The sequence below is a fragment of the Nyctereutes procyonoides genome, unplaced genomic scaffold (genome assembly GCF_905146905.1).
Source record: "Nyctereutes procyonoides isolate TBG_1078 unplaced genomic scaffold, NYPRO_anot_genome, whole genome shotgun sequence".
In the NCBI taxonomy this organism is placed as follows: Eukaryota; Metazoa; Chordata; class Mammalia; order Carnivora; family Canidae; genus Nyctereutes; species Nyctereutes procyonoides.
Genome location: NW_026575042.1, coordinates 27260566 through 27287324, shown reverse-complemented (window position 1 = coordinate 27287324; position 26759 = coordinate 27260566). Strand labels below are relative to the sequence as shown.

The 26759-nt window shown below is 34.8% G+C and overlaps 1 protein-coding gene across 10 annotated transcripts in view; it reads right to left on the bottom strand.

The window, feature by feature from the left end:
• The window catches only part of ANKRD28 (ankyrin repeat domain 28), a 195889-nt gene that overhangs the window by 128054 nt on the left and 41076 nt on the right, over positions 1-26759 (bottom strand). For 6 of the 10 annotated variants that reach the window (XM_055321689.1, XM_055321693.1, XM_055321690.1 and 3 more), the window contains one exon: positions 14596-14668. The exons of the other annotated variants lie outside the window; for them this stretch is intronic. In XM_055321689.1, the coding sequence (XP_055177664.1) occupies positions 14596-14668 (73 nt within the window). Of the gene's footprint in view, positions 1-14595; positions 14669-26759 lie in introns of those variants that run through there. 10 annotated transcript variants of the gene reach the window in all.

Genomic DNA, 26759 nt, shown 5'->3' with positions numbered 1-26759 from the left:
TAACTGTTCTACTACACTGAAATCTAATAAATATGCTACCTACATTACTGTCTTAAGGAAAAGAACATAGTTTAGATTTTTATGATAGATCAGTCAATAATATGAATATACATTGCTGGATTATTGCTAGCCACAATAGGAGCTAGCAGCCTTAGTTGACTTTTCCTAGATATCTGTCATAACTTGAACAGCTCGCTAGTTCTTTTACCTTTTGTTTTTTCCCAGATAAGATATACACATCTAATTTTATCACAATATTAAGCCTGGTTTGAAGGCAACATTATTTTCTTTGAAACAAAGCATATGAACTTCATAGGTGACATTTTCTTCAGTAATCAAAGGCCTCTTCACATACATAGGGTTCCATATAAAATTTGTAAGATGAAGTTAACAAAAATTGACTACAGTCAGCACATTACTTCATTTCTCTTAGCACCTTCATTTTACTGTTGAAGCAAATGAATCTGATTAAATGATTTTTACAGCTGTTTTCAGTTCTAGCATTTTATGACTTTATGTCCCTTTTCAGAGAAAAATAATGAAAGGTACCAAAAGTAGTGGTAGCAATCATAGATTACATTTTTTCAATAAATTTGACTCTGAGAAAATAATAAATTGAGTAGTATTAACCCCCATAAAGAGTTATGGAAGAGAAGGCAATGATCAAGATAAACATGTTGAAGGCTAAAGAACTTGATTTCAAAAAAGAACCAATCAAAAGACACAGAATGACTGGATGGATTAAAAAAAAAAAAGAAAACATAAGTTCCAACTATACATTGTCTACAAGAGACTCATTTTAGTTTTAAGGGCACATATAGGCTGGAAGCAAAGGAATGGAAAAGATATTCTATGCAAATGTTACCAAAAATAGAGTAGGGTGGCTAAACTTGTATCAGACAAATTAAACCTTAAGTCAAAAAGTGTCACATGAGACAAAGAAAGATATATAAGGACAAAACTAGAGAGCTGTAACAATTATACACACCCAACATCAGAACATCTAAATATATGATGCAAACATTGACAGACTGAAGGAAAAATTTGACAGCAATATAATAATAGTAGCAGACTTCAATATCCTACTTTCAGTAATGGATAGAATATCCAAACAGGTAGTCAACAAGTAAACAGCAGACTTGAACACTATAGGCCAAATGGACCTAACAGAAACATAAAGAACATTCCACCCAACAGGAGCAGCATATACACTGTCCTTAATCACACACAAAACATTCTCCAGGATAGATGACATCTTCGGTCACAAAACAAATTTTAACACATTTAAGACTGAAATCACACCAAATCTCTTTTCTGACCAAAACAGAATGAAACTAGTAATCCACAACAAAAGCAATATTGGAAAAGTAATAAATATATGGAAATTAACACTCTTGAATAACCAATGGATCAAAGAAGGAATCAAAAGGGAAGTTAGAAATACTTCAGTATCAAAAAAAAAAAAGAAAGAAGTATTTCAGTATCTTGAGAGAAAAACGAAACACAATATCCCAAAATTTATGGGACATAGCAAAAGCAGTACTAAGCGGCAAGTTTACTGTAACAAACACTATGTTAAAAAAGAAAGATCTCAAATAATCTAACTTTACACCTGAAGTAGTTAGAAAAAGAACAAACTAAGCCCAAAGTTAGAAGGAAGAAAATAATATAAAACCAGAACTAAAGAAAACAGAATAAGGAGAAAAAAAATCAACAAAACTGAGTTGGTTATTTGAAAATATTAAATTGACAAAACTTTAGCTAGACCAAGAAAAATAGAGAACTCAGATGAAATCAGAAATTTAAGAGGAGACACTAAAACTGATGTCATGGGAAGGGGGAAGGAGGGAGGATAAGAGACTACTGTGAACAATTAGAATGCCAAACAACCAAGTAACCTAGAATAAATGGGTAAGTTCCTAGAAACATACAACCTACCAAAGACTACATCATGAATACAGAAAGACTGAAGCAGTAATCAAGAATCTCCAATAAACAAAAGCCCAGGACCAGATGGCTTTACTGGTAAATTCTACCAGACATTTAAAAAAAATCAATGCCAATCTTTTTCAAACTCTTCCAAAACAACCCAAAAACCAAAACCAAAACAAACAACAACAACAACAAAAACAACTGAAGAGGAAGGAACACTTATGAACTGATTGTATGGGCCAGCATTGCCCTGATACCAAAACCAGACAAAGACACTATACAAAAAACAAAATTAGAGATGAATATAGAATTCCTGACGAACATTGATAAAACTGTCAACAAAATACTAGCAAACCAAATTCAATAGTACATTAAAAGGATCATTTGAGGGACGCCTGGGTGGCTCAGTTGGCTAAACATCTACCTCCAGCTCAGGTCAAGGTCCCAGGGTCCCAGGGTCCCAGGGTCCTAAGATGGAGCCCCAGGACAGACTCGCTGCTCAGCAGGGAACTTGCTTCTCCCTCTGTACCCCAACCCACACTCTCAAATAATAAAAAAATAAATAAATAAGTGGATCATACACCATGGCAAAAATAGGACTTATGTCTGACATGCAACCATGGTTAATCATACAAAAATCAATTAATATAACCCATGACATTAACACAATAAAGGGTAAAAAAATGTGTATATATATGATCATCTCAATAGATCAGAAGAAAACGTTTGAAAAAATTCAACACCCTTTCATGATAAAAACTTACAACAAACTAGGAAAAGAAGGAAATTATACAGACCTTATATGAAAAGCCTACACATGCAGTGATAAAAAAAAAAAAAAAGTGAAAGCTTTCCTTCTATTTAATAAAGTACTGGATTTCCTAAACTGATTAGGCAAGAAAAAGGTAAATGATATTCAAATCAGAAAGAAAGTAAAAATAGCTCTGTGTGCAGAAGACATGATCTTATTATGTACAAAACCCTTAAGACTCCACAAAAAAAAAAAATCTTAGAATTAATTAGTTCAGTAAAGGTACAGGATACAAAAAAAAAAAAAAATCAACCAAATCACTTGCCTTTCTATACACTAAGAATAAACTATCTGAAAAGGAAATTAAGAAAATAACCTCATATACCAAGCATCATAAACAATACTAATAAACTTAATTAAGGAGGTAAAAGACTTGTACATTAAAAAATTACAAAACAGAGATGAAAGAAATTAAAGTGACAAATAAATGGAAACATATCCTGTGTTCATGAATTAGAAGACTTGGTATTGTCAAAAAGGAGTCACTGGGTGATGGACCTTAAGAACAGCATGTGATGTAATGAACACTGGGTATTATAGAAGACTGATGAATCACTGAACTCTACCTCTGAAACTAATAATACATTATATGTTAATTTAAATTTAAAAAATAAGTAAAATTTAATGCTAAAAATAAGTAAAATTTAATGCTAAAAAAATCTTTAAAAAAGATTAAAAAGGGGGAATAACAAAAAAAGTAATTGAGGAAGATAGATTTCACAGATACAGAAAAAAGGGAGTTCTATATGGAAGTGGAAAGTCACCTTGAGTTATGAAGAGATCTCTGTCTTTTGATACAGGAAGGAAGGTTGATGTGGGTAAGGTAAGTGGAAGAGAAAGTATGAAGTTGAAAAGGAGTAAGTGTGAGCGTTTAGCTGGCAGTTGAAAGTAATGGGTCATAGGGTCTAGGATGGTTAACAACAAAAATACAGAAGTGAAGGTAGTACAAGAAAGAAATTGTGGGATGTGGTTATTGGAGTATGTGGTAAGAGCCAAGTGGAGAAGATTACTGATGTAGAAGCTGTTAAACTGTGAAGTATGATATATAAAATGTCATCTACAAAGAAATGAAATCATATAGATGACTGATACAACTCTGATCCAGATGTAGAACTAGGAGTGAGATTTAACAGACAATAGCAACAAAAAAAAACCAGAAGAGTCACTTAGCCAGATGTTACGTGCCTCAAAAGAAGGAAGATTTTTTTTTCTTATGGTTAGGCAGGCTAGTAACATTTTAATAGCTATAGTGGATGACTAGAAGAATGCTAACTCTACTCCTCTCCCTCCCTCCAAGAGAGGATGCACACATACACACACAAAGCCATTCCTAAGATATACTGGCTATGAGCAAAGGAACAATACTTGAGACCTCTAGAGAAGCATATACTTATGAAAACAGAGTTTCAGTTCAGACAGGAAATGGAATAGGCTTCCTGGAAAGAGTGTAGATTAAAGATTTATTTATGAGAACTTAAGACCTAAATCAACATTTAAATGATTGTTTTTAGACTGGAGTCTCAAAAGAATTAGTTATTTCCTTCAAAAAGTATGCAAGCAAAAAAAAATTAACAAGTCAAATATAACAACATAGGTAGTTTTCCAGAATACACCCAATATGCCAAAACTAAGGGAGAAAGGGGAGGAAAACATTCTGTTGTCAAGTATATAGCATTGCATTTAAGCAATATTTTTAAAAGTTGGATTATTTTCTTCATAGTTTTGATTATCTCAAGAAGTAGTTTGAAATTAAGCAAAAGTATTTATCATTTAGACTGAAGGCCAGACTGAAGTAGTTATTTAAGCTGTATTACTTTTAAATACTCTATGTGATATGTGATGTCTCTTATTAGTATAGTTTTTGGCTGGGACTTATGCTAATTAGCAAAATCTCTGGCATTTGACTTCTGTCTTTCCAGGCCCAGGATAAGTACATTCTCTGAAATATAATCTTACATTATTATTAATGTAATTATGATCTCTCAGTAACTGCATCAAAGACAACTTAAGTCCAATACTACATATTAGAGTGTAAAACTTTTAAACAGGCTGAACTTCTGCTTTAAAAAAAAAAAAAACTGAGGTGAAATTATCTGCAATTCATTATGGTTTGTACAATGTGGTGACACTGGATATAATGTAATATCAAATTACTGCAGTTTAAAAATTGGGGCAATTTTTCAACTTAAAAATAAGTTGCGAGCAACCCCGGTGGCTCAGTGGTTTAGTGCCGCCTTCATCCCAGGGCGTGATCCTGGATGTATGGAAATTGGATGTATGGAAAAGTGAACTGCCTATCCAGGGCCTCAACTGATACAAAAGTTATACTGATTCATGTATTCAAAATACCATGTAATTCAAAGTAACTCCATTTTCCCTGCCAAATAAATTTATAAATAAGATATTTATAAAGGTGGGCAGCCTGGGTGGCTCAGAGGTTTAGCACCGCCTTCAGCCCAGGGCGTGATCCTGGAGTCCCGGGATCAAGTCCCACGTCGGGCTCCCTGCATGGAGCCTACTTCTTTCTCCCTCTGCCTGTGTCTCTGCCTCTCTCTCTTTCTCAAATAAATAAAATCTTAAAAAAAAAAAAAAGTTGCTATGGCTACCCAATGTTTACCTTTATAAGCAATAATTACATGAGACATCCAAGGGAATCCCACAAAGTGCAGTTAAAATCAGGAACTGAAGTGTACACTAGTTATTTCACACACAAATTGGGACCACATATACCACTTCCCTTTCAAAGTAGCTATCATTTGGGAAATACTAAAGAAAATGATTCACATCTTTCTAAACTGTAGAAGGGTGGAGACAAAAATACTGAAACTTGTAACTATTTTAAAGTCCAAGTGATGACTCAGATAATTAGAACATTTTTCATATTCTTCAGCTCCTTTTATTAAAGAGTGCTATCTAAAACGTTATAGAACAGCTTCTATTGTTAAAAAAAAAAAAGGAAAGGGTGTTTCTAATGTGTACCAGGCATGGAATTTTTTTTGCATAAATAGATTTGATACCATTGATAAACCTGTAAAAAGCCATGCTTATAACTTAATGTTACTTCAGAGTAAAATAAAGTCAATTCCTTTACATGTGGTCAATTTTGAACTTCTTAAATGGAAAGGGGCCCTTGTCAGAATTGATAAATAGCTCATTCTTGACTATCTGGGTAATTAAATCTGTATCAGTTATTGCAGTACAGAAATGTTTTTGTCTGTTTCATTCAACAGCAGAACATTTAGTATGCTAGAATACCCCTGAAGGTTTTCACCTGAATAGGCTTCTAATGTGATCTTAAAATTAGGAGACTCATCATTACATCTTAATGGACCTCCCACAAAGTGTCTACTGTTCTACTGGAACAGTCCAGCAGACTTTCAAAAACATTTGTTCCCTACATTAGGGCTATCCTAAACTAAACTAAAAATAGCACATTACTCTCAACTGGCTTAAACAATAAAGAGACTTAGCATAAATAAATAAATAAATAAATAAATAAACAAACAAACAAACAAACAGACAGGCTTAGCATAAATAACAAGAAGTGAAATTAAGGTGGCTCTAAGGTACTTAACTGACACCAGGCTCCAGCTAAGTCTTCTGTCTCAGTATGGACCTTAGGATAATTCCCTTCATAGTCATGGATACCTGCCATACTTCAAAGCATCATATCAGACACATATTGTCCAGCAGAAAGGTAAGTTTCCTGCTGTCTTTCCCTTTATAGGTATGAAAACTTTCCTAGAAGCTACCTAAGCTGACTTTTCCAGACATGTGACCAGTCCTGGCCTCTTATGTTCCTTCCTAAAGAAATCACTACTAGGTAAGAGTAAGATTACCATGATTAGCTTACACTATTAAAGACTTCTTCAAGTCATGTAGGTGAGGAGCGAGCAACCAAACAAAACTGGGGGCCTGCAAGGAAGGAAGTGGGTAATGACTGATGAGCAACCAACCAAAAGTATGCTATGTACAACACTAAAAATTTGAATCTTGCATCTTATTTCAATAGTGTACTTTTCCCACCTTCATTAATGAATCACAACACACTAGGTACTAGATGATATTAAAGGCTCTAGGGATTTTTATTTAAATAATTTATTTATTGGGGGGGGGCAGAGACACAAGCAGAGGGAGAAGCAGGCTCCATGCAGGGAGCCAATGCGGAACTCAATCCCGGGTCTCCAGGATCACACCCCAGGCTGCAGGTGGCGCTAAACCGCTGCACCATCAGGGCTGTCCTCTAGGGATTTTTAAAAGGGGGGGAAAAATCAGTTATCAGTAACTTATCTTAAAACAGAATAAAGGCAATCACTTTATAAATGCCACTTACAAGAGTACACTTTAGAATATGACATAGTAAAATTACACTTTATTTTTGACCAATTAAAATGAAAATTTTATCTCAAAAATATGGTTTTTTAAAAAAAGATTTTATTTATTCATGAGAGACACACAGAGAGAGGTAGAGACATAGACAGAGGGAGAAGCAGACTCCTCGCAGGGAGCCCGATGCGGGACTCAATACTCAGACCCCGGATCACACCCTGAGCCGAAGGCATCCCTCGAAAAAAAATTTCCTATTAATCTCACCTTTCTCTTTTAGTAAAAGTATGCTATTTCCTAGACATAGGTCAAACCACATCTAAAGTAATGAGACTAGAACATACCCAAAGCCAGCACAATGGTGGATCTAAAAACCATGTCATGTCAATGAAGCTACAGGAATTTTGTCTGAAAAGGAGTCAGGGAGAATATGACAGCTTTAAAATATTTAAAGTGAAGGTCATTATAAAAAGACATCAAATTGGGATCCCTGGGTGGCGCAGCGGTTTGGCACCTGCCTTTGGCCCAGGGCGTGATCCCGGAGACCCGGGATCGAATCCCACGTCGGGCTCCCGGTGCATGGAGCCTGCTTCTCCCTCTGCCTGTGTCTCTGACTCTCTCTCTCTCTCTCTCTCTCTCTCTGTGACTATCATAAAAAAAAAAAGACTTCAAATTGTGTAAGTCTAGAGACAAGAACTAGATCAATGAATAATAACAAGCAGCAAGATAAAATCTGGTTAAGTATAAAATGGTACTTTTATCTAGCATTATTTTATGTGAAGATAGAACAAGGTTGGCTGCTCATATGGGGCTGGGATGAACATCCCAGGTAATATGAATACATGATGATACTAGGCACTTTATGTGTACTCATTTTTAACATACCTACAAAGTAGTTTCTACTTCCAATTTCACAGATAAAAATCTGAACTGGAAAAGTTAAACACTGGAAATCATATGGCTGACAAGTGGAGAAAAACAGACCCTAACCCAGGACCATCTGTCTCCAAAGCCTAGTTCTTCTTACAAATCACACATCCAAGAGAAGTTAAATTAACAGTTAAGGAAGCAAATGGGATTCCTGAGTTGGTGAGAACCAAACAGCATCTGACTTGAAGTCCTGATTTCAAAATTAAGATGCCAGAAATGAAAAGTATTACTCCATTTGTGTCAGTACCTCCTAGTTTAAGAATACTCTCACATCTATTCTTGCTTTGAGGTAAGCAAGCTGGGGAGACACTTTCTTGGCATTCTACCTCAGAGAGAAAGAGAACAGGGATGAATTCCTTCAACTCCCTTCTGGTTTACCTTCAAACATACTGTATCTTCAAGTTCCCTCTTTGATCTTTCATTCATTCAGTAGTCATTTATTTAAACACTTCTTGCAAGGCAGGTACCCATACCTCAGTGACTTTGCAATCAATGGGAAGGAGCTTAAAAGCACAGAAGAAACAATAATTTTATTCAAAAATATTTCCATCTTTTTATAAATTTTGTCAATCCTGATTCCTTTATCACTTTGATTTATCCCTTATTACTGTCTCTATAGCTTCCTCTTGACCTACACAAAACTCCTCTGCTTCCTTCATGAGCTAACTTTCCATTTTCTACTTGTTTCCCCCTGCTGTAATCTGACTTCTATACTCACCATTCAATTGAAATTGGTCTAAGATCACCAACAGTAATATATTGCAAAATCTTCATTTTTCTCAAACTACAATTATAGATACCAATGATTTTTTTTAAAACTTTTAAAGATTATTTATTTTTTTTATTCATGAGAGACACCCAAAGGCAGAGACTTAAGCAGTGGGAGAAGTAGGAGCCCAATGCAGGACTCCAATCCCAGGACTCCGGGATCACGACCTGAGCTGAAAGCAGACACTCAAAAAAAAAAAAAAAAAAAAAGCAGACACTCAACCACTGAGCCACCCAGGCGTCCCACCAATGCTCTTTATTAAAACTCTCTTCCATAACTATTTCACCTATATTTCTAAACCTTTTTTGGTCCCTCCCACTTGGATTTTCTTGCACCACCCACACTTAAATACTGGCTTTTCTTTCAGCCTACTTTTCTGTCTACTACCTCTTCCTGGACAATTTCATTTGTAATACCAGCCATCACATGTGATTCTTTCAAGTCCTAACCTCCAGACACAACTTCCAAATGCACAGTCATTTTATCTGCATATTCCAAATCATCTCAGACTCAGCAAGTGAAAAATCAACTTATCATCTCTAGTCCGTTCCCCCAAAGTGTTCTTTTTCTAAACCTCCCAGGCTGATTAATAGTAATGGCATCATATACAAAGTAGCCCAGAACACAAAGAATTTCCTAGAAGCCTAACCTTACTTTATCTCCCATTTCTCATTAGTCACCCACTTCTAGGTATTTTACCTTAAATCCTCCTGAACTTTGTTTCCTCAGAGCGATCTATTTCAGAACCCACTTCAGCCCTCCCCTGAGTTATCAAAACCACCTCTTAATTGGTCTCTCAATTCTTGGTTCTCCTTTCACCGGTTGTATCCATCTTTGCAGTAAACATATTCTTTCAAAAGAATCCCTTCCTTTCAGTTCACCTGGTACAAAGGTATAGGAGAGACACAGGACTGGCCAGAGTACCACCTACTCGTAGTCACATGTCTAATTCAGGGATGAACAAATGATCAAAATCAGGCAGTCTCTTCCCTAGGACTTTGCTTTCTTGCCAAGGCTATCAGGAAAGATACTTTCTTTTCTTTTAGGATTACAGATAAGGACAATGTAAGCTAAACTGCCTGCAGAAGAGGGGGAAAAAAGGACAAAATTTAAAAAGGGTGCAAAGTGATGGGGAATCTATTGTCACCAAGTCCTATTATCTTGTTCCGCTTAACCATTCAGCTACTGCCTAGCCAATACATTTCCTTTCGAATTTAAATCATTTTGAGTTGGGATTTCTGTCCCTGTAACGAAGAGTCTTGATTCATAATTCTCTGTATCACTGCTTACTTTCTAAATCATAGATAAAATGCTATTTGCCTCCTTTGATTTAGTCAACTTTTATTTTTTATTTTAGAGATTTTATTTATTTATTCATGTGACAGACAGAGAGAAAGAGGCAGAGACACAGAGAGAGAAGCAGGCTCCATGCAGGGAGCCCGATGTGGGACTCAATCCAGGACTCCAGGACCACACCCTGGGCCAAAAGCAGATGCCCAACCACTGAGCCATCCAGGGATCCCCTAGTCAACTGTCTTATTAAAGTACACTAAAGACTACCACTACTTTAAGTTTCACATATATAAATGTATTTGTTGCAATTTAAACGTACCATATTGTTTCCTGCAGCTGTGCCTCTGAATAGGTTTTTCCTGTCTACAATATTACCTTCCTACTTGCCTATCAACAAAATATATAGTAGGGTTGCATTAAAATAAGGCTGGAAAATCAAACAGGGGCTAAATTATGAAGGGTCTTGAATGCCACATTAAATATATACATTTTAACCTGCAGAATAATGGGGAAACCACCAAAAAATTTTAAGTCAAAGAATGAGATGATCAGATTTGTATCTTAGAAGTCTCACGGTGGATGCAGTGTAAAAGATGGCCTAAAAATGAGGTGATACTAAACACAGAAAACAACAGCAGACTACTGCATGCAACTGTCCAAGCCAGAGGGATGATAAAAGAAGTAAACTGCGATTTTTCTGGGGAAAAAGTTTGCCAACTGCTGTCAATAGCATTCACTGATAAGTCTTTCAAAGCTTTTAAACTAGCATTTCTTACAAGAATGTAGATAGAAGGAAAAGTGAGGCCTACAAAACTTTGCATATCATGATTTAACTGAAGCATCATTTATAACAAAACATTAAAACAACCTAAATGTTGAACAATAAAACAATTTAATATATAGCATATATCATACAATAAAATTGAATGACATTTAAAGATTATTTATTCATTTGAGAGAGCATGAGTGCAAAAGCAGGGGAGGGGGCAGAGGGAGAAGGAGCAGTAGACTCTGCTGGGCAGGGAGTCAAACTGGGGCTCCATCCCAGGACCCCTCTAGGACCCCAGGACTTATGACCTGAGTGGGCCTGAACAGAGCTGAAGGCAGCCCCTTAGCCAATGGAACCACCCAGGCACCCAAACTGAATATTTAAAAACAAAATTTTTAAACAATTTTCTAAAAACACAGGACAAACAATATGGAACAAAACAATATATAAAATAAGATTCTAATTATGTTAAATATTAACATTAATTAACTAAATATTAACATAATTTTAACAAAATCTTGTTAAATAATAAACAGAAGGGTTTTTTTTTTAAAAGCAACAACGGATTTTTATTTTTAAAGCAATAACAGATTAGTTAACTCAGTGGCAGAATTACAGGTACTTTGTTCTTTCCTTCCTATGTGCACATATTTTTTTCTGAGTAACACTACTTCTTAATCATGATTCTTATTTGCTAAACTCAATCACCACTTTATAGGCAAGAAAAATAACCTCTACAAGGGTTAAATGACAAAAGTTCACATTCCAGTAAATAATAAAATTTAGGACCAAAATGTGAACACTGCTAGGTGAAGATTCACTGTTAAGAAGCAAATCTGTCGGGATCCCTGGGTGGCGCAGCGGTTTGGTGCCTGCCTTTGGCTCAGGGCGTGATCCTGGAGACCCGGGATCGAATCCCACGTCGGGCTCCCAGTGCATGGAGCCTGCTTCTCCCTCTGCCTGTGTCTCTGCCTTTCTCTCTCTCTGTATGACTATCGTAAATAAATAAAAAAATTAAAAAAAAAAAAAAAGAAGCAAATCTGTCAGGCCAAAGCCATTTTAGCAGCTCCATACTCACTCAGCCCAAGGGACGAAATAGCTAGGCACTGATCATAGAGCAAAGCGACTAAGACTTGAAACTTGCTGGACTATAACTGTCTCCTCATTCATACCTCAAAAGCTATCAAATAGCTAGTGAAGAGCAGAATACAAGAAGGGGTAATTTCAGATGCTTGTTTTTATATAAATAATCCTCTAAAGAACAGAAAAAGAAACAAAAGACTGAACTGGAGAAAGAAGGTCTCAGAGAAAGCTGTGTAGACACTGATGTTCTAGAGTTTGTTTTTCTTGTTAAAGAACATAAGTGAATGCTTTCTTACTTGAAATTATTTCCTTGAATTACAATCTCCACAACTTTATTACGATCCCAATAAACTCATGCTTTGTTTGTTACAATCCTAAATAAACTCAAATTGCCCAAGCAGGATAACTATCAAAAAGTCCCTTGGCAACTAACAAAAGATAATTTGAATATAGGATTTGTGAAAGAAAAGGCTTCAATTGATGGCTTCCAGATAGAAACAAGGTGATTATCAAAAACATTTTTAGGGACGCCTGATCATAGGGGTCCCTGTGGGGAGCCTGTTTCTCCTCCCTCTCTCTGTGTCTCTCATGAATAAATAAGATCTTTAAAAAACAAACAAACAACAATTTTAAAAGCCTGAGCTCTCTGCATATATATTTTAACATTACAAATCAAACTGTTTTATTTAAGTGCCATTTAAATTATAGTATCACCTAGAAGATCAAAACACCTAAAATATTTCTAAGGTGGTAGACTGAAGACTGTATTAGAAAATACGGTCAGGTATAGCTCTTAACCCTTAAACATTGCATGCACAAGGGTTTATCTTTTTAAAACTACAGTATGTATCACAAATAATTGTTATATTTTAATGTTTATGTGACCAACTATATCACTATCAAATTTTAATTTCATTGTTCTTTACGATGAATTTTTAAATGTTCCTTATGCAAATTTACACTGTCTGCAGAAACCAATGCAAAAGCACCATCCAGTGGTAAAAGATGAAAATTACAATTTATGCAGTGATCATGCAGCAAAAGTAGTTAAATTTGTGACTCTACATTACCAGGAAAGAAAAAATAAGTGAGCCAGATAACACTGATGGTGTCTGCTGTTTATTGCCATTTTCTCCAACAAATTGTATCCTTACTTTTTTAAGTTTGACATTTTTTTCTTTTTCTGTCTTGCCTATCCATTATTCAAATCCTTGACTGAATTAGGAATATTTCAAGACTCATCCAAAGCTTTTACTGAGTCAAGAGCTAGAAAATGATTTGTTTATATCATTTTATTTTAAATTTTTTTTAAGATTTTATTTTTATTTGGGAGTGAGTGAGAGCACATGAAGGGGGCATGGGGTACAAATGGAAAAGCAGACTCCCAGGACCCTGAAATCATGGCCTGAGTTAACGTCAGACACTTAACCAACTGAATCACCCAGGTGTCCCTAGAAAATGACTTACAAAGAACAGAAATAAGGTATATGAGGAAATGAGCTTCCAGTGGGGTTCTGTTCAGTAAAAGAAATCCGGGTAACAACGAGAAGCATCCTGTGTGGGCTGTTTTTTTTTTTTTTAAAGTGGTAATTTAATAGACAAAACTGAAAGGTCAGGTAAAGAGTCACAACTGGTTAATTCACACAGAATTCAAAATTTCTCAAGGAATATAAATCTCCAATGTCACCAAAATTATTCCAACTGGAAGAACACAACGTAATAAAGGTTTCCCAATAATCTGCTCCCTTCCTACTAGAATACAGATGGACAAAATCTTTTAGTTTTCAACAATAAATCTTTTAGTTTTAGCGTTCTAATCATCTTCTCTTCTTAAAAAAAAAACAGGAAAAGTTTAACTAAGAACAAATTACAACAAAACCCAATAAGGGTGATTTGTTTTGTTGCAAAACAACTTTGCTCAAGTCTACTTAGTATCAAATGGTATTACCATTTAGGATCAAAAATATTTAACAGAAAGTACAGCAAGTGGAAACTTGATAATGGTAAAGAAGCCAGTTACAAAGCCATAGGTTTTTCTTTTCTACAGAACCTTTCAATATGTTTGAATTTCAAATAAGACGCCTAGCAAACAATGCCAATGGTATCAAACTAGATTATATTGTCTTCACAAACATCTTCAGTCTAATACCCCTAGATTTTATGAGATTTTTTAACTACTTTCACTAGAAACATAGGAGTCACTCATGTTATTGAGGTTCCCCAATGATTAGTGAATGGCTGATAATGTTCACAGAATGTACCACAAACATACAACATGTAAGAGAATGAGCTATGAGCAAGGTGATATATACAATTTAAGAATGAAAACATCTAGTAATTTACTAGTTAAAAAAAAACTAATTGCAGTACCATAACTTTCAGCTGTTTCATACGCTCTTCTCCAAACTACAACAGAAAAATCACAGAAATCTTAAATCAGATTTTTAAGTTCCTTCCCTAAAAATCTATTTGAATTGTTATAATTAAGTTTTCCAGAAATACAGGGACCACCACACATAAACAAAATGTCTACAAGACAGGATTTTGACTGACACAAAGGATTCACATATAGTTATATAGAAAAGCTATGCTTAATTTATGAGAAGGCATAAATACCAACAAACTAATGAATTACAAGAGCTGCCTATATTATTGCAGAGAGACTACTGGAAAATAACCTACCATAATAGGAATTCCCATACTATTTTCCTCTGGTGGAAGCAGTAGTTGTATTGCTTCAATTCCAATCTCAGGCCTGTGGCAGAAAACAGATATCAAAAGCAAGAATATGCTGACCCTAAAAATGAAGGGCTAGGTTATAAATATAACTAGTACCTTAACAAAGCACTAAATAATTTGATAATATTCAAAATCTTCCTAATTCAGAAGTTTCATCCTTCTGCTAAAGAGAAAATTATTAATCTGTGTAACAAAGAGTTTTTGTAAAGGTTTTTTTTATTTATGAACCAATCAGAAGAGACTCAAAAAGTGAAGCCTGAGTCAGAATTGCTTGCAATAAGACATTTTCATTATTCAAAAACAAACAAAACAAAACAAAACCAAATAACTGCTTGAATATATTTCCTATAATAAAATGCTGCCATGGGGATGTGTCTACAAAGTATAAAATATTCAATCTACATAATTTCTGAACATTTAAGACATGTTCATTTTAGAAATGCATATATTTAAGAAATCACAATACCTCCCATAAACACAATTATTTGTTATAAATGTACTTTTTAATTAACTGTGATACTATAATGTTTTGTAATTTGCTTCTCCTCATCTCCCTCCATTTACTAATGTGGACTTTTATCCATATCCTTAAGTATTCCTCTATTACACTTTCAGTAACTATATAACATTAAAAAGTAATATCTTATTGTATTTAACCAACTTCCTAAAAACTGAACATTTGGGTTGTTTCTGTTTTGTTTTGTTTTTTTTTACACTCATAATAATTTTTCCAGGATAATATCCCAGTAATTTTAATAAAATGGCTTATCTTCAAATAAATAAAATTAGACCTAAAATATTCTGGAGCCATCAATCTCAGGTACAATAACCTAGACAAAATAAATGTCAGAAATTTCTGTATAAAAGTATTTTCTCAAATACTTTTCTTATTAAGGCTGAGTTATCAGTTTTTATCATCTTTGTCATAGTGATTTGCACTATGTCTTTCCTGTATGTTAAAGAAGATAGAAACCAGCCTATCTACTCTGGTAGAAGGTCAGGTACAGTTCTAAACATATTAAAATTTGTTTTTTCTTCTCTTGTCAAAATTCTTTACGAACGAATTAACCTTGTCAGAACAATACTAAAGGGACATTACCTTTGGAATGTCTTCTTACAGTATTAATTTAATAGATATAATAATATTATTAATTTGCCATTTGGTGGCAGTAAATACAAAAAAGTAAATTTCCTGGGTACTTCTATCCATTGATTATTACTAACACAAAGATAGTCTTTTCTGAATCATGTATTTTAAACAAGAGTTTCAAATGAATACATGGTACTATATAGGTTTTAATGGTATATTTTAATCTTGTTAATAGTCAAGCACAAAATGATACCATAAGCAAATTCCTGAATAAATGATTAAAAGTCTCTGTTACTATATATTTATCAATACAATTTAATTGCCTAAACAACTACAACTCTCCCGATGCTTATCAAGCACCATGTGATTATAATAACTTTCATCTGTACTAAAATCAACATATTTCATGTAAAAATTACATTTTCTTACTGTAATCAAATCCAACTAGCTTGGCCTCCTCCCCACCAGGAATAATAATAATAATCATTTGTTAATAACTACTTACTTATGTGTTAACTGGAAAGAATACAACAGTGAACAAGAGAAAACAGTTTCTAACTTCATGAAGCTTACATACAGTCTCTCATATATTCCTTTTTCCAGACTTGGAATACAAAGTAGTGAAAGATCAGCTTAAGAGTCTAGGTATTATACAAATATATAATACAAAAATATTATAGTTCCCCTCCACATATAATGTACCCAAACACAAAAAATTGGAGTAGGGAAATTCAATAGTTTTATTTTTTATATTATGATTTCTTTAATGTCTTTCTTCTTTTAAAACATCGAGTTATTTCAAAAGGAAATCTACAAGACACCAGGTGATTGAAGTAATGTCACATTGAACAAGGTACAGAGTATCTTTTCACATAAAATCATCACATACAAAAGTGTGTTAGCCTTCTCAGTAACTTACACAAATCACTACCAAAGTCTTTTGAAGTCCAAGATACTGAGACACATGGAGCTAAGATTACAAGTAGATTCCAACTGAGATTAAATTTGTGCATATATTGACAGATCCATCACAGAATTAAACATATCTAAATGTTGTAAAGATCCTGTCTTCCAGAGAGAATCTCCTTCAAGGGCACTGGTTGTATCCCATTTACATCAGTATATCCAGTTCCATGGCTTCACTTATAAGCACACAACAGTGATGAACAACTTCTCATGCACGAACATTTCTCACACTGATAATTAGGCCTTGTAAGCAGAACACAGTTTTCATTTTCTTGTTTTTCTGTATTGGTCCCAAGTTGATATAAGATTTTACAGGCTAGAAATTAATACTGGCAGGCAGCTGGGTGGATCAGTTGGTTAAGCGTCTGGCTTTCACCTCAGGTCATGCTGCCAGGGTCCTGGGATGGAGCCCCCTGTTGAGCTCCCTAACCCTAACCCTGATCAGCAGCAAGCCTGCTTCTCCCTCTGCCTCTGCCCCCTCCCCCTACTTGTGCGCTCTCACATGCACACTCTAAGTAAAATCTTTTTTTTTTTTCTAAGTAAAATCTTTAAAAAATATTAATATTGGCAATTTCAAATGGTCCAATATAATACCAATTATTCACAAGATAAGTTCCTTGAGGGTAGGCACCATTTTTTATTCCCCCAAAATGTTCATCTTCTATTAAGAGAGAAAAAGAAGTAAAAAGTAAACAGCAAAGCAATGCAGTAAGTGCTCTGATTAAAGTTCATGTGTTGAGGCACAGACATACATATATATGGTACATTTAGTTAATGAATGATATCAGGAAAACTGGAAGCCATCTGAAAAAAATTAATAGGATTCCTTTGCGATGCCATCACTATATTGAAATGTTTGTGTTAAAAGAACTATAAAAGTACTAGGAAACTACTGACTGATTTCTTTAAGGGGAAACAAGGCAGGTATGTCTGCTCTCACCAATTCTACTCAATATCATATTGGAAGTCCTAGCCACTGCAATAGGGCTATGAGAAGAAATAATGAGGCATACACCTTAGAAAGAAAGAAAACTGCCTGTATTAGCACACAACATGATTATATATGTGGAAAATGCCACAGAATCTCTGAAAACGTTTTCGTATTTAGTAATTTTTGCAAAGTTGTGAAATACAATTATATTTGTACATACTATCAGTGAACTGTAAATAAAAACTTTATAAGTATAGTATTTGTAGCAGCACCCCAGAAACTGACATACTGATATAAACTTAACAAAATATATGCAGAGTATCTATGCTAAAAACTATAGAAATTGCTGAAAGAAATCAAAGCCCTAAATGGAGGTATCACATTCATGCATTCAAAGGCTCAATACTGTTAAGATGTCAATTTTTCCATATTTAATTCACAGACTCAATGCAATCCCAATCAAAGCACCTTTGGCATTTGCAGAAAAGAATACACTGATCTAAAAATTTATATGGAAAAGTAAAATTTATAAAGAAGAACCAAAACAATATTTAAAGTTGGAGGATTCACACTACTAGAAAGCTACAGTAATCAAGACAGTGCAAGAGAGACATACAGATCTGATGAAATGGAATGGAAGAGTCCAGAAACAGATGACATGATCAAGTGATCTTTGACAAAGGTGCAAAAGCAAGTCAACAGAGAAAAAAATAATCTTCCCAATAAATGGTCTGGAACAACCTGAAAATCCACTGACAAGGAAAAAAAAAAAACAACAAACTTACACTTCTAGCTAACATCAAACACAATAAATGACTGAAAAATAGATCACAGATCTAAACATACAATCTGAACCTACAGAATTTCTAGAAGAAAACACAGGACAAAAGATGCAAAGATGTCTTAGAGACAATATCAAAAGTACAATCCATAGATAAAATATGGATTTATTAAAATTCATCAAAATAAAGGATTTCTGCTCTTTGAAAAAGATCATTAAAAGAATGAAAATATAAACCACATTCTGAGAAAATACTTACAAATCAGATCTATAACAAAGGCTTCTATCCAAAATAAAGAACTCCTATAATAAGTAATAGAAAAGCCCAATTTTTTAAATGGACAAAAGACGTAAACAGTTTGACAGTTCAAGAAAGCCAATATACAGACATTACTCACTAGGAAAATACAAATTAAAGCACAATGAGGTACTATAACACACCTAGTAAAATGACTTTTTTTTTATTTAAAAAAAACTGACAATACTGAATGCTGAAGAAGACGCAGAGTAATTCTCATACATTACTGGTGGGAATGCAAAATGGTACAGCCATTTTGGAAAATGATTTGCCAGTTGCTTATAGTCATATATATAATTAATATGTAATTCAGCAATTCTATTCCTTAGGTATGAACCCAATAAAATAAAAATTTATGCTCACAAAAAGTCTTGTACATGAACAGTTATATTGGCTTTATTCATAACCTCTAAAACTTGGAAATAAGCCAAACATTCCTCAACTAGAGAATGGATAAATAAGCTGTGGTAAATTCATATACTAGAAAATGATTCAGTAATAAAAAAGGAACCAACTGATGACTTGAATACACCAACAACATGGGTAAATCTTAAATGCATTATGCCAAGTGAAAGGCTGCATACTGAATGATTCAATTTCTTATGACATTCTGCAAATGCAAAATCTTAAGGACAGAGAAGAGATAAGTAGTCAGGAGCTGGGTACCTCAGGAGGAGATGAATACAAAAGAGCACAAATGAATTTTTAGGGATGATGGAAGTGTTTTAAATCTCGATTGTGGTAGTCATTAAATGCATTTGTTAAGATATCACAAAAAAAGGATAAATTTTACCACAGCTAAATTATACATTTTAAAAAAGATTTTATTTATTTAAGAGAGATAGAGCCTGAACAGGGTGCAGGGGCAGAGGGAGAAGGACAAGCTGACTCCGCACTGAACAGGGAGCTTAATCCCAGGACCCTGGGATCATGACCTAAGCCAAAGGCAGACAGTTAACCAACTGAGCCACCCAGGCACACTGCTAAATTACATCTTAGTAAAAATAGAGAAAAAGTATAAAAGTACTAAAAAAAACAAAAAAAACAAAAAAAAACCCAAAATAGTTTTATTAAAATCATCTAAAAGGGAAGACACAAAAATTTAGAAAGCCATAAAAATTCATAAATCTAACCATTTAAAACCATTAAATTTCTGCACTGAAAAAAATGTAGCCACAAAGTAAAACAAATGACAAACATAAGAAAAAGGAAAAAAATTCCACTAATAAATAGGCAAAGAATAGAAACAATTCATAGAAAAGGAGCACAAATGTGAAAACATATACAGATGCTCAACTTTGTAAGAGAAATTCATATTAAAGCTACATGTATAAACCACTGTTCATCTCTCAAACTGGCAAAGATCAAGAAGTCTGAAACTATCAGGTTCTAGACTGAAATAATGTATTAATACAGTCTCTGTGGGAGAGCAATCTGTCAATATCTAGCCAAACTGTGAATGCATATTCATTCTACGGATATATTTTGGATATGTATTTCCTTATTTTTAAGTGAAAAAAAGCAAGTTACACTGGAGTCTCTATATGTAGGCTGTATATAAGGAAAAAGACATTTGCACAGAGAAATATGAAGGATACGGAGAAAAGCATGGTTATTTGTTGGGAGTGGGTTGCACAAGTTTTATTCATGGGACTCAAAGTGGGAGAAAAACCTCTCAAGAATAACTTTATTTGGTTTTGATTATTTTTTTTGTTTTGTTTTGATTATTAAATCATGTGAAGGTTGGGGAGAAGAGGGGGAAGAGGAAGAAAAATTTCCCTTTTAGTTGATATATTTGCACATGAACAGAGATATATGTAAACTGCTAAATAATAAAAAATTTGTCTTGTCTTTTGTCCTGGATACCAGAGAGCTTATAAAAACCTATCAATTTCCTGGGTGATACAAATGTCCTTGTTATTCACAATGAGCCCCTCAGACCGTATCTGGGTTTATGCTAATAAGGTAACTCATGGTAGACCCCTGAATTGTTTGACTGAGGTTGGCCAGGCTGGAAAGAACAAACGTGTGCTAAGAGGGTTGAGGCTATTAGCCAAATCATATTAACCGGTTATAACCTAGAGGTCATTATGACCTCTAGGTAGAGGAACAGGGCTAAAAATTGAGTTTAATCATATTAAAAATGATTCAACCTATCATACCTATCAACTGAATCCTCGATAAAAAATCTTGACACTGAAACTTGGTTAAGCATCAACATGCTAGGAGGGTGACATGTCCTGAGGACATAGAAACTTTTGAGTTGGGGACCCTCTCAGGCCTCATCTTACACGTCTCTCCCTTTTTCAGGTTCAGATCTCTATAAGAAGACTATAATTATAAGTACAGCATTCTCCTGCATTCTGAGAATCGTTCTAGCAAATTATTAAACCGGAGGGGGTGGTGGGAAGCCCCAAATTTATAGCCAGTTGGTTAGAAGCCATGGGTAGCCTGGGAAACCTAGAGTTTTAAGTAGTGTCTGTGAAGTCAAGAGTCTTTTGGAGGACCAAGTGAACCTGTGAAGTCTACAGAATTGCACTGTAGTAGGTGGTTATTCACTGTAGCATTGTTTGCATTAGCAAAAGATGAGAAATGACCTAGATGTCAACAGGGAACTCGCTATTGGACAGTAAAATACTAGGACAACCAGAGTAATGAAAAAAACTCTAAGTACTAACGGGAAATGAACTCTATACTGGAGATAGAATAATTATGATACACAACAGTTTTTCTAGTATACTATTGTATACATGTGGGGAGTAAGAGCGATTCTTGGTTATATAATCATAAAATCTACAGGAGTAAGGAAGAAAATAACACTGACCTATAATAAAGGAATACAGCTACAGTAAGGGAATTGAGGGAAGAAACAAACTCTAAACAGACTTACTAAACACAAAGAGATTGTATCAGTAACCAAAAACCCTCCAACAAAGAAAAGCCCAGGACTACAAGGCTTCCCTGATTAAGCTTACCAAACATTTAAAGAATTAATAACATGGATCCTTCTCAAATAGAAGGGTAGGGAACACATGCATACTTTCTTCAACACACAGACAACTGGGTATCCACATTCATTGAGGCATTACCATGACACCAAAGCTAGAAAAAGACATAACAAGGAAAAACAAACTATAAGCCAATATTTCTTATGAATATAGATACAAAAATCTTCAACAAAATACTAGCAAACCAAATCCAGGAGCATATTAAAAGGACTCTAACCGCCCCCCCCCCAAAAAAAAAGGAAAAGGGAAAAAGGAGAAAGAAAAGAAAAGAAAAGGACTCTAAACCAAGACCAAATGTAATCTATCCCAAGATTGTAAGCATGGTAAACATCAAAAAGAAAAAAATTTATGAATATACCAAATTAACAGATGAAGGGAAAAAGCCACACAATAATCTCAACTTACCCAGAGAAAAAGTATTTGACAAAATCCCAACATGCTTTCATGATAAAATTACTCAACAAACTGCAAACTGGAAGGGAACTTCCCTAACATGATCTAGAGAGTGTAATTCTAAGTGAAACACATCAGCCAGAGACAAATACCATATGATCTCACTCATATGTGGAATTTAAGAAACAAAATAGATAAACATATGGTAAGAAGGGAAGAAGATTAAAAGAGAGAGAGGGAAACAAACCATAATAGAGACCTCTAACGATGGAGAACAAACAGGGTTGATGGAGGGAAGTGGGTGGAGGATGAGCTAGATGGGTGATCAGTATTCAGAAGGGCACTTATGAGCACTGAGTGTTGTATGTAAATTATGAGTTACTAAATTCTCCTAAAACCAATATTGCACTCTATGTTAACTAACTAGAATTTAAATAAAATTTTAAAAAATAAAATTTTCTCTAGGAGTTTTATAGTATTAGCTCTTACATTTAGGTCTTTGATCTTTTTTTTTTGAATGTCATGAGGTTAGGGTCCAATTTCATTCCTCTGCATGTGGATCCAGTTGTCTCAACACTGAGTTTTGAAGAAACTATTCTTTTCCATTAAATAGGCTTAGCATACCTTATCCAAATTACTGGACCACAGATATATGGGTTTCACACTCTCAATTAAATTCTATTGACCTATGTATTTGTCCTTATGTTAGTACCATACTGTTTTGATTACTGTAGTTTTGTAATAAGATTTGAAACTGTGAACTGTGAATTTTTTGTGGTCTTGTGCACCAAGAATGTTTCAGGTTAGTTGTGGCTTTTTCATAAGCACTCTTTATCTTTCTCTAGCTGACTTATTTCACTTAATCTAATACACTAGCTCCATCCACATCATTGCAAATAGCAAGATTTCATTCTTTTTGATGACTGAGTAATATTCCACTGTTTGTATACATATTTATTTACTTATATACCACTTCTTTACTCATTCATCAGTCAGTGGACATTCGGGCTCTCTTCATAGTTTGGCTATTGTTGATAATGCTGCTATACATATCAGGGTGCATATAGTCCTTTGAATCTATTTCTTTATCCTTTGGGTAAATACCTAAGTAGTACAATTGCTGGATAGTAGGGGAGTTCTATTTTTAATTTTTGAGGAACCTCTAAACAGTTCTGCAGAGTGGCTGTATCAGTTTGCATTCTCATCAACAGTGCAAGAGAGTTCCCCTTTCTCTGCATGCTCACCAACACCTGTTGTTTCTTGTGTTGTTAATTTTAGCCATTCTGACATAGGTGAGGTGGTTACCATAGGTAACCATCTTACTATGGTTTTGAATTTCCCTGATGATGAGTGATGATGAGCATCTTTTCATGTGTCTGTTAGCCATCTGGATGTCTTCTCTGGAAAAGTGTCTATTCAGGTATTCTGCCCATTTCTTAAGTGGATTATTTATTTTTGGGGTGTTGAGCTTGATAAGTTCTTCATAGATTTTGGACACAAATTCTATCAGATATGTTGTGTACAATATCTTCTCCCATTCCATTATGCTGCTTTTTAGTTTTGTTGACTGTTTCCTTTGCTGTGCAGAAGCTTTTATCTTGATGAAGTTCCAAAAGTTCAGTTTTACTTTTGCTCCCCTTGCCTTTAGTGATGTGTCTCGTAAGAGGCTGCCATGATTGAGGTCAAAGGGGTCATTACCTTATTCTCCTCTAGGATTTTGATGGCTTCCTGTTTCATATTTAGGTCTTTCATCCACTTTGAATTTATTTTTGTGTATGGTATAAGAAAGTGGTCCAGTTTCATTCTTATGCATGTTGGTGTCCAGTTTGCCCAACACCATTTGTTAAGGTGACTGTCTTTTTCCCATTAGATATTCCTTCCTGCTCCATCAAAGATTAGTTGACTACTGTGGGTCAATTTCTGGATTTCCCATTCTGTTCTACTGATCTATGTGACTATTTCTGTGCCAGCACCATACTGTCTTGATGACTACAGCTCTGTAATATAGCTTGAAATCCAGAATTGTGATGCCTCCAGTTTTGTTTTTCTTTTTCAGGATTGCTCTGGCTATTTGGGGTCTTTTGTGGTTCTATACAAATTTTAGGATCGTTTGTTCTGTGAAATGCTGATGCTATTTGGATAGGGATTGCGTTAAATGTGTAGATTGCTTTGGACAGTAGAGACATTTTAACCATGTTTGTTCTTCCAATCTATGGGCATGGAATGTTTTTCCATTTTTGAGGGGTCCTCTTCAATTTCTTTCATAAGTGTTCTATACTTTGGAGTACAGATCTTTTTACCTCTTTGGTTACGTTTATTACTAGCTATCTTATTTATGGTTTTGGGTACCACTGCAAATGGGACTGATTCCTTGATTTCTTTTTCTGTTGCTTTGTTATTGGTGTATAGAAGTGCAAAAGATTCCTGTACACTGACTGATTTTATATCCTGCAACTCTGCTGAATTCATGTATTAGTGCTAGTAATTTCTTGATGGAATCTTTCAGGTTTTCTACAGAATATCATGTCATCTGCAAATATTGACAGTTTGACTTCTTCCTTGCCAATCTGGACACCATTTATTTCTTTTGGTTGTCTGATTGCTGAGGCTAAGACTTCTAGTACTATGTTAAATAGTAATGGTAAGAGTGGACATCCTTGTCTTGTCCTTGACTATAGCAGAAAAGCTCCCAGTTTTTCCCCATATGGTCTTTACGATGTTGAGGTATGTTCTAGCTATCCCTATTGAGGGTTTTTGTCAAGAATGGATGCTTTATTTTGTCAAATGCATTCTCTGCATTTATAGAGAAGATCCTATGGCTCTTAGCCTTTCTTTTGTTACTGTGGTGTATCACGTTATTAATTTGTGAATATTGAACCTGTATTGCAATACACTTCCATCCAGGTCTGCCTTTACTGCAGCCCAGAGGTTTTGGACTTCATATTTTCATTTTCATTCGCTTCCATGTAGGTTTTCTAATTTCTTCTTTAATTTCCCAATTAACCCATTCATTCTTCTGTAGAATGTTCTTAAACCTTCATGTATTTGTAGTCTTTCCAAAATTTTTGTGGTTGACTTCAAGTTTCATAGCACTGTGGTCTGAAAATATGCATGGTCTGATCTCAATCTTTTTGTACTTTTTGAGGACTGATTTGTGACCCAGTATGTGATCTATTCTGGAAAATGTTCCATGTGCACTTAGGCAAAATTTTCAAGTAAATTACATCACCTTGGATTTGACAAGGACTTCTTAGATATGACACCAAGAGCTAGGCAACAATGAAAAATTGACAAATTGGACTTTACCAAAATTAAAACTTTTGTGCATCAAAGGACACTATTTTAAGAATTGGGAAAATGTCCCCAAAGAATGAAAAACTATTTGCAAATTATGTATAAGAGTCTGGTACCCAGAATATATAAAATATTCATACAACTCAATAGCAAAAAGATTAAACAATGGTTTTAATGAGTAATGTTCATGTATGTAAAGCATCTAGTATAATATACTGTGCTAAATACAAAAAGGTCATTAAGCTGCATATGCCCTCTGTTTAGAATTATGTATTATTTATTCCAGTAGTTACTGAATTGTTACTATGTGCTAGATGCTGCCAACAAAGAAATAACACAGCATTGTTCTAAAGGGCTACAATTTAGTAAAGGAGACAAACACATACCCAATATGTTTATGATAAAAGGATACACAATTATAACTAAAAAAAGGCTATGTCTACAAATGGGCACAGAGAAAATTTTTATAAAAAATGAAATATCACATTTATCACAGAAAAAGCACAAATATCCTAATAGAGTAAGATAAACTGAGTATGTATACGTACATGCATACCATCAGATTATCACTTCTGCCAGTTAGACTTCACAGTGTTGTTTTTTTTTTAAAGATTTTATTTATTTATTCATGAGAGACACACACAGAGACAGGCAGTGACACAGGCAGAGGGTGAAGCAGGCTCCATGCAGGGGGCCTGATGTGGGACTCGATCCCAGAACTCCAGGATCAGGCCCTGAGCCGAAGGCAGGCACTAAACCGCTGAGCCACCCAGGGATCACCCAACTTCACAGTGTTTAAACAATAAGGAGTTTACCAAAGGAAGGTAAAACAATATTTTTAATAGGAGAGCAGGATGCAAAATAGAAAGTGACAGACTATGGGTAGAAATAGAAATTCATACAACCTCAGCAGACAGCAGCAGACAATAGCTGGCAAAATTATAAATGTACATCCCATTGAAATAGATCTCCAAAACAAGTCAGTTGTGGGGGTAGGGGGGCAGTATACAACAATCAAAACCCCCTTGTATGTCAAGAGGAGAGAAATAAGAACATATTTATTTATGCTTGCTTGGCTTGTGTAGTGTAAAATCTGCATCATCAATACCCCCTTCTATAGTCTCCTATGCATCATAGGACATAAGTCTGGAACTACGTTTCCCAGAATCCCTTTCCCCCAAATGATTTAAGGATAGCATCTGCCAATGAGGAACACTCATGCAAGATTTAGTGAAGAGAAGGAAGAGCTATTATTGTTTGATGGCAACTGTGAAAATATGCATGGGCAGACAACAGGCATAGGTTTGAGTAGCTGCTACATGAAAATCATCTACTTTTTCCAGACT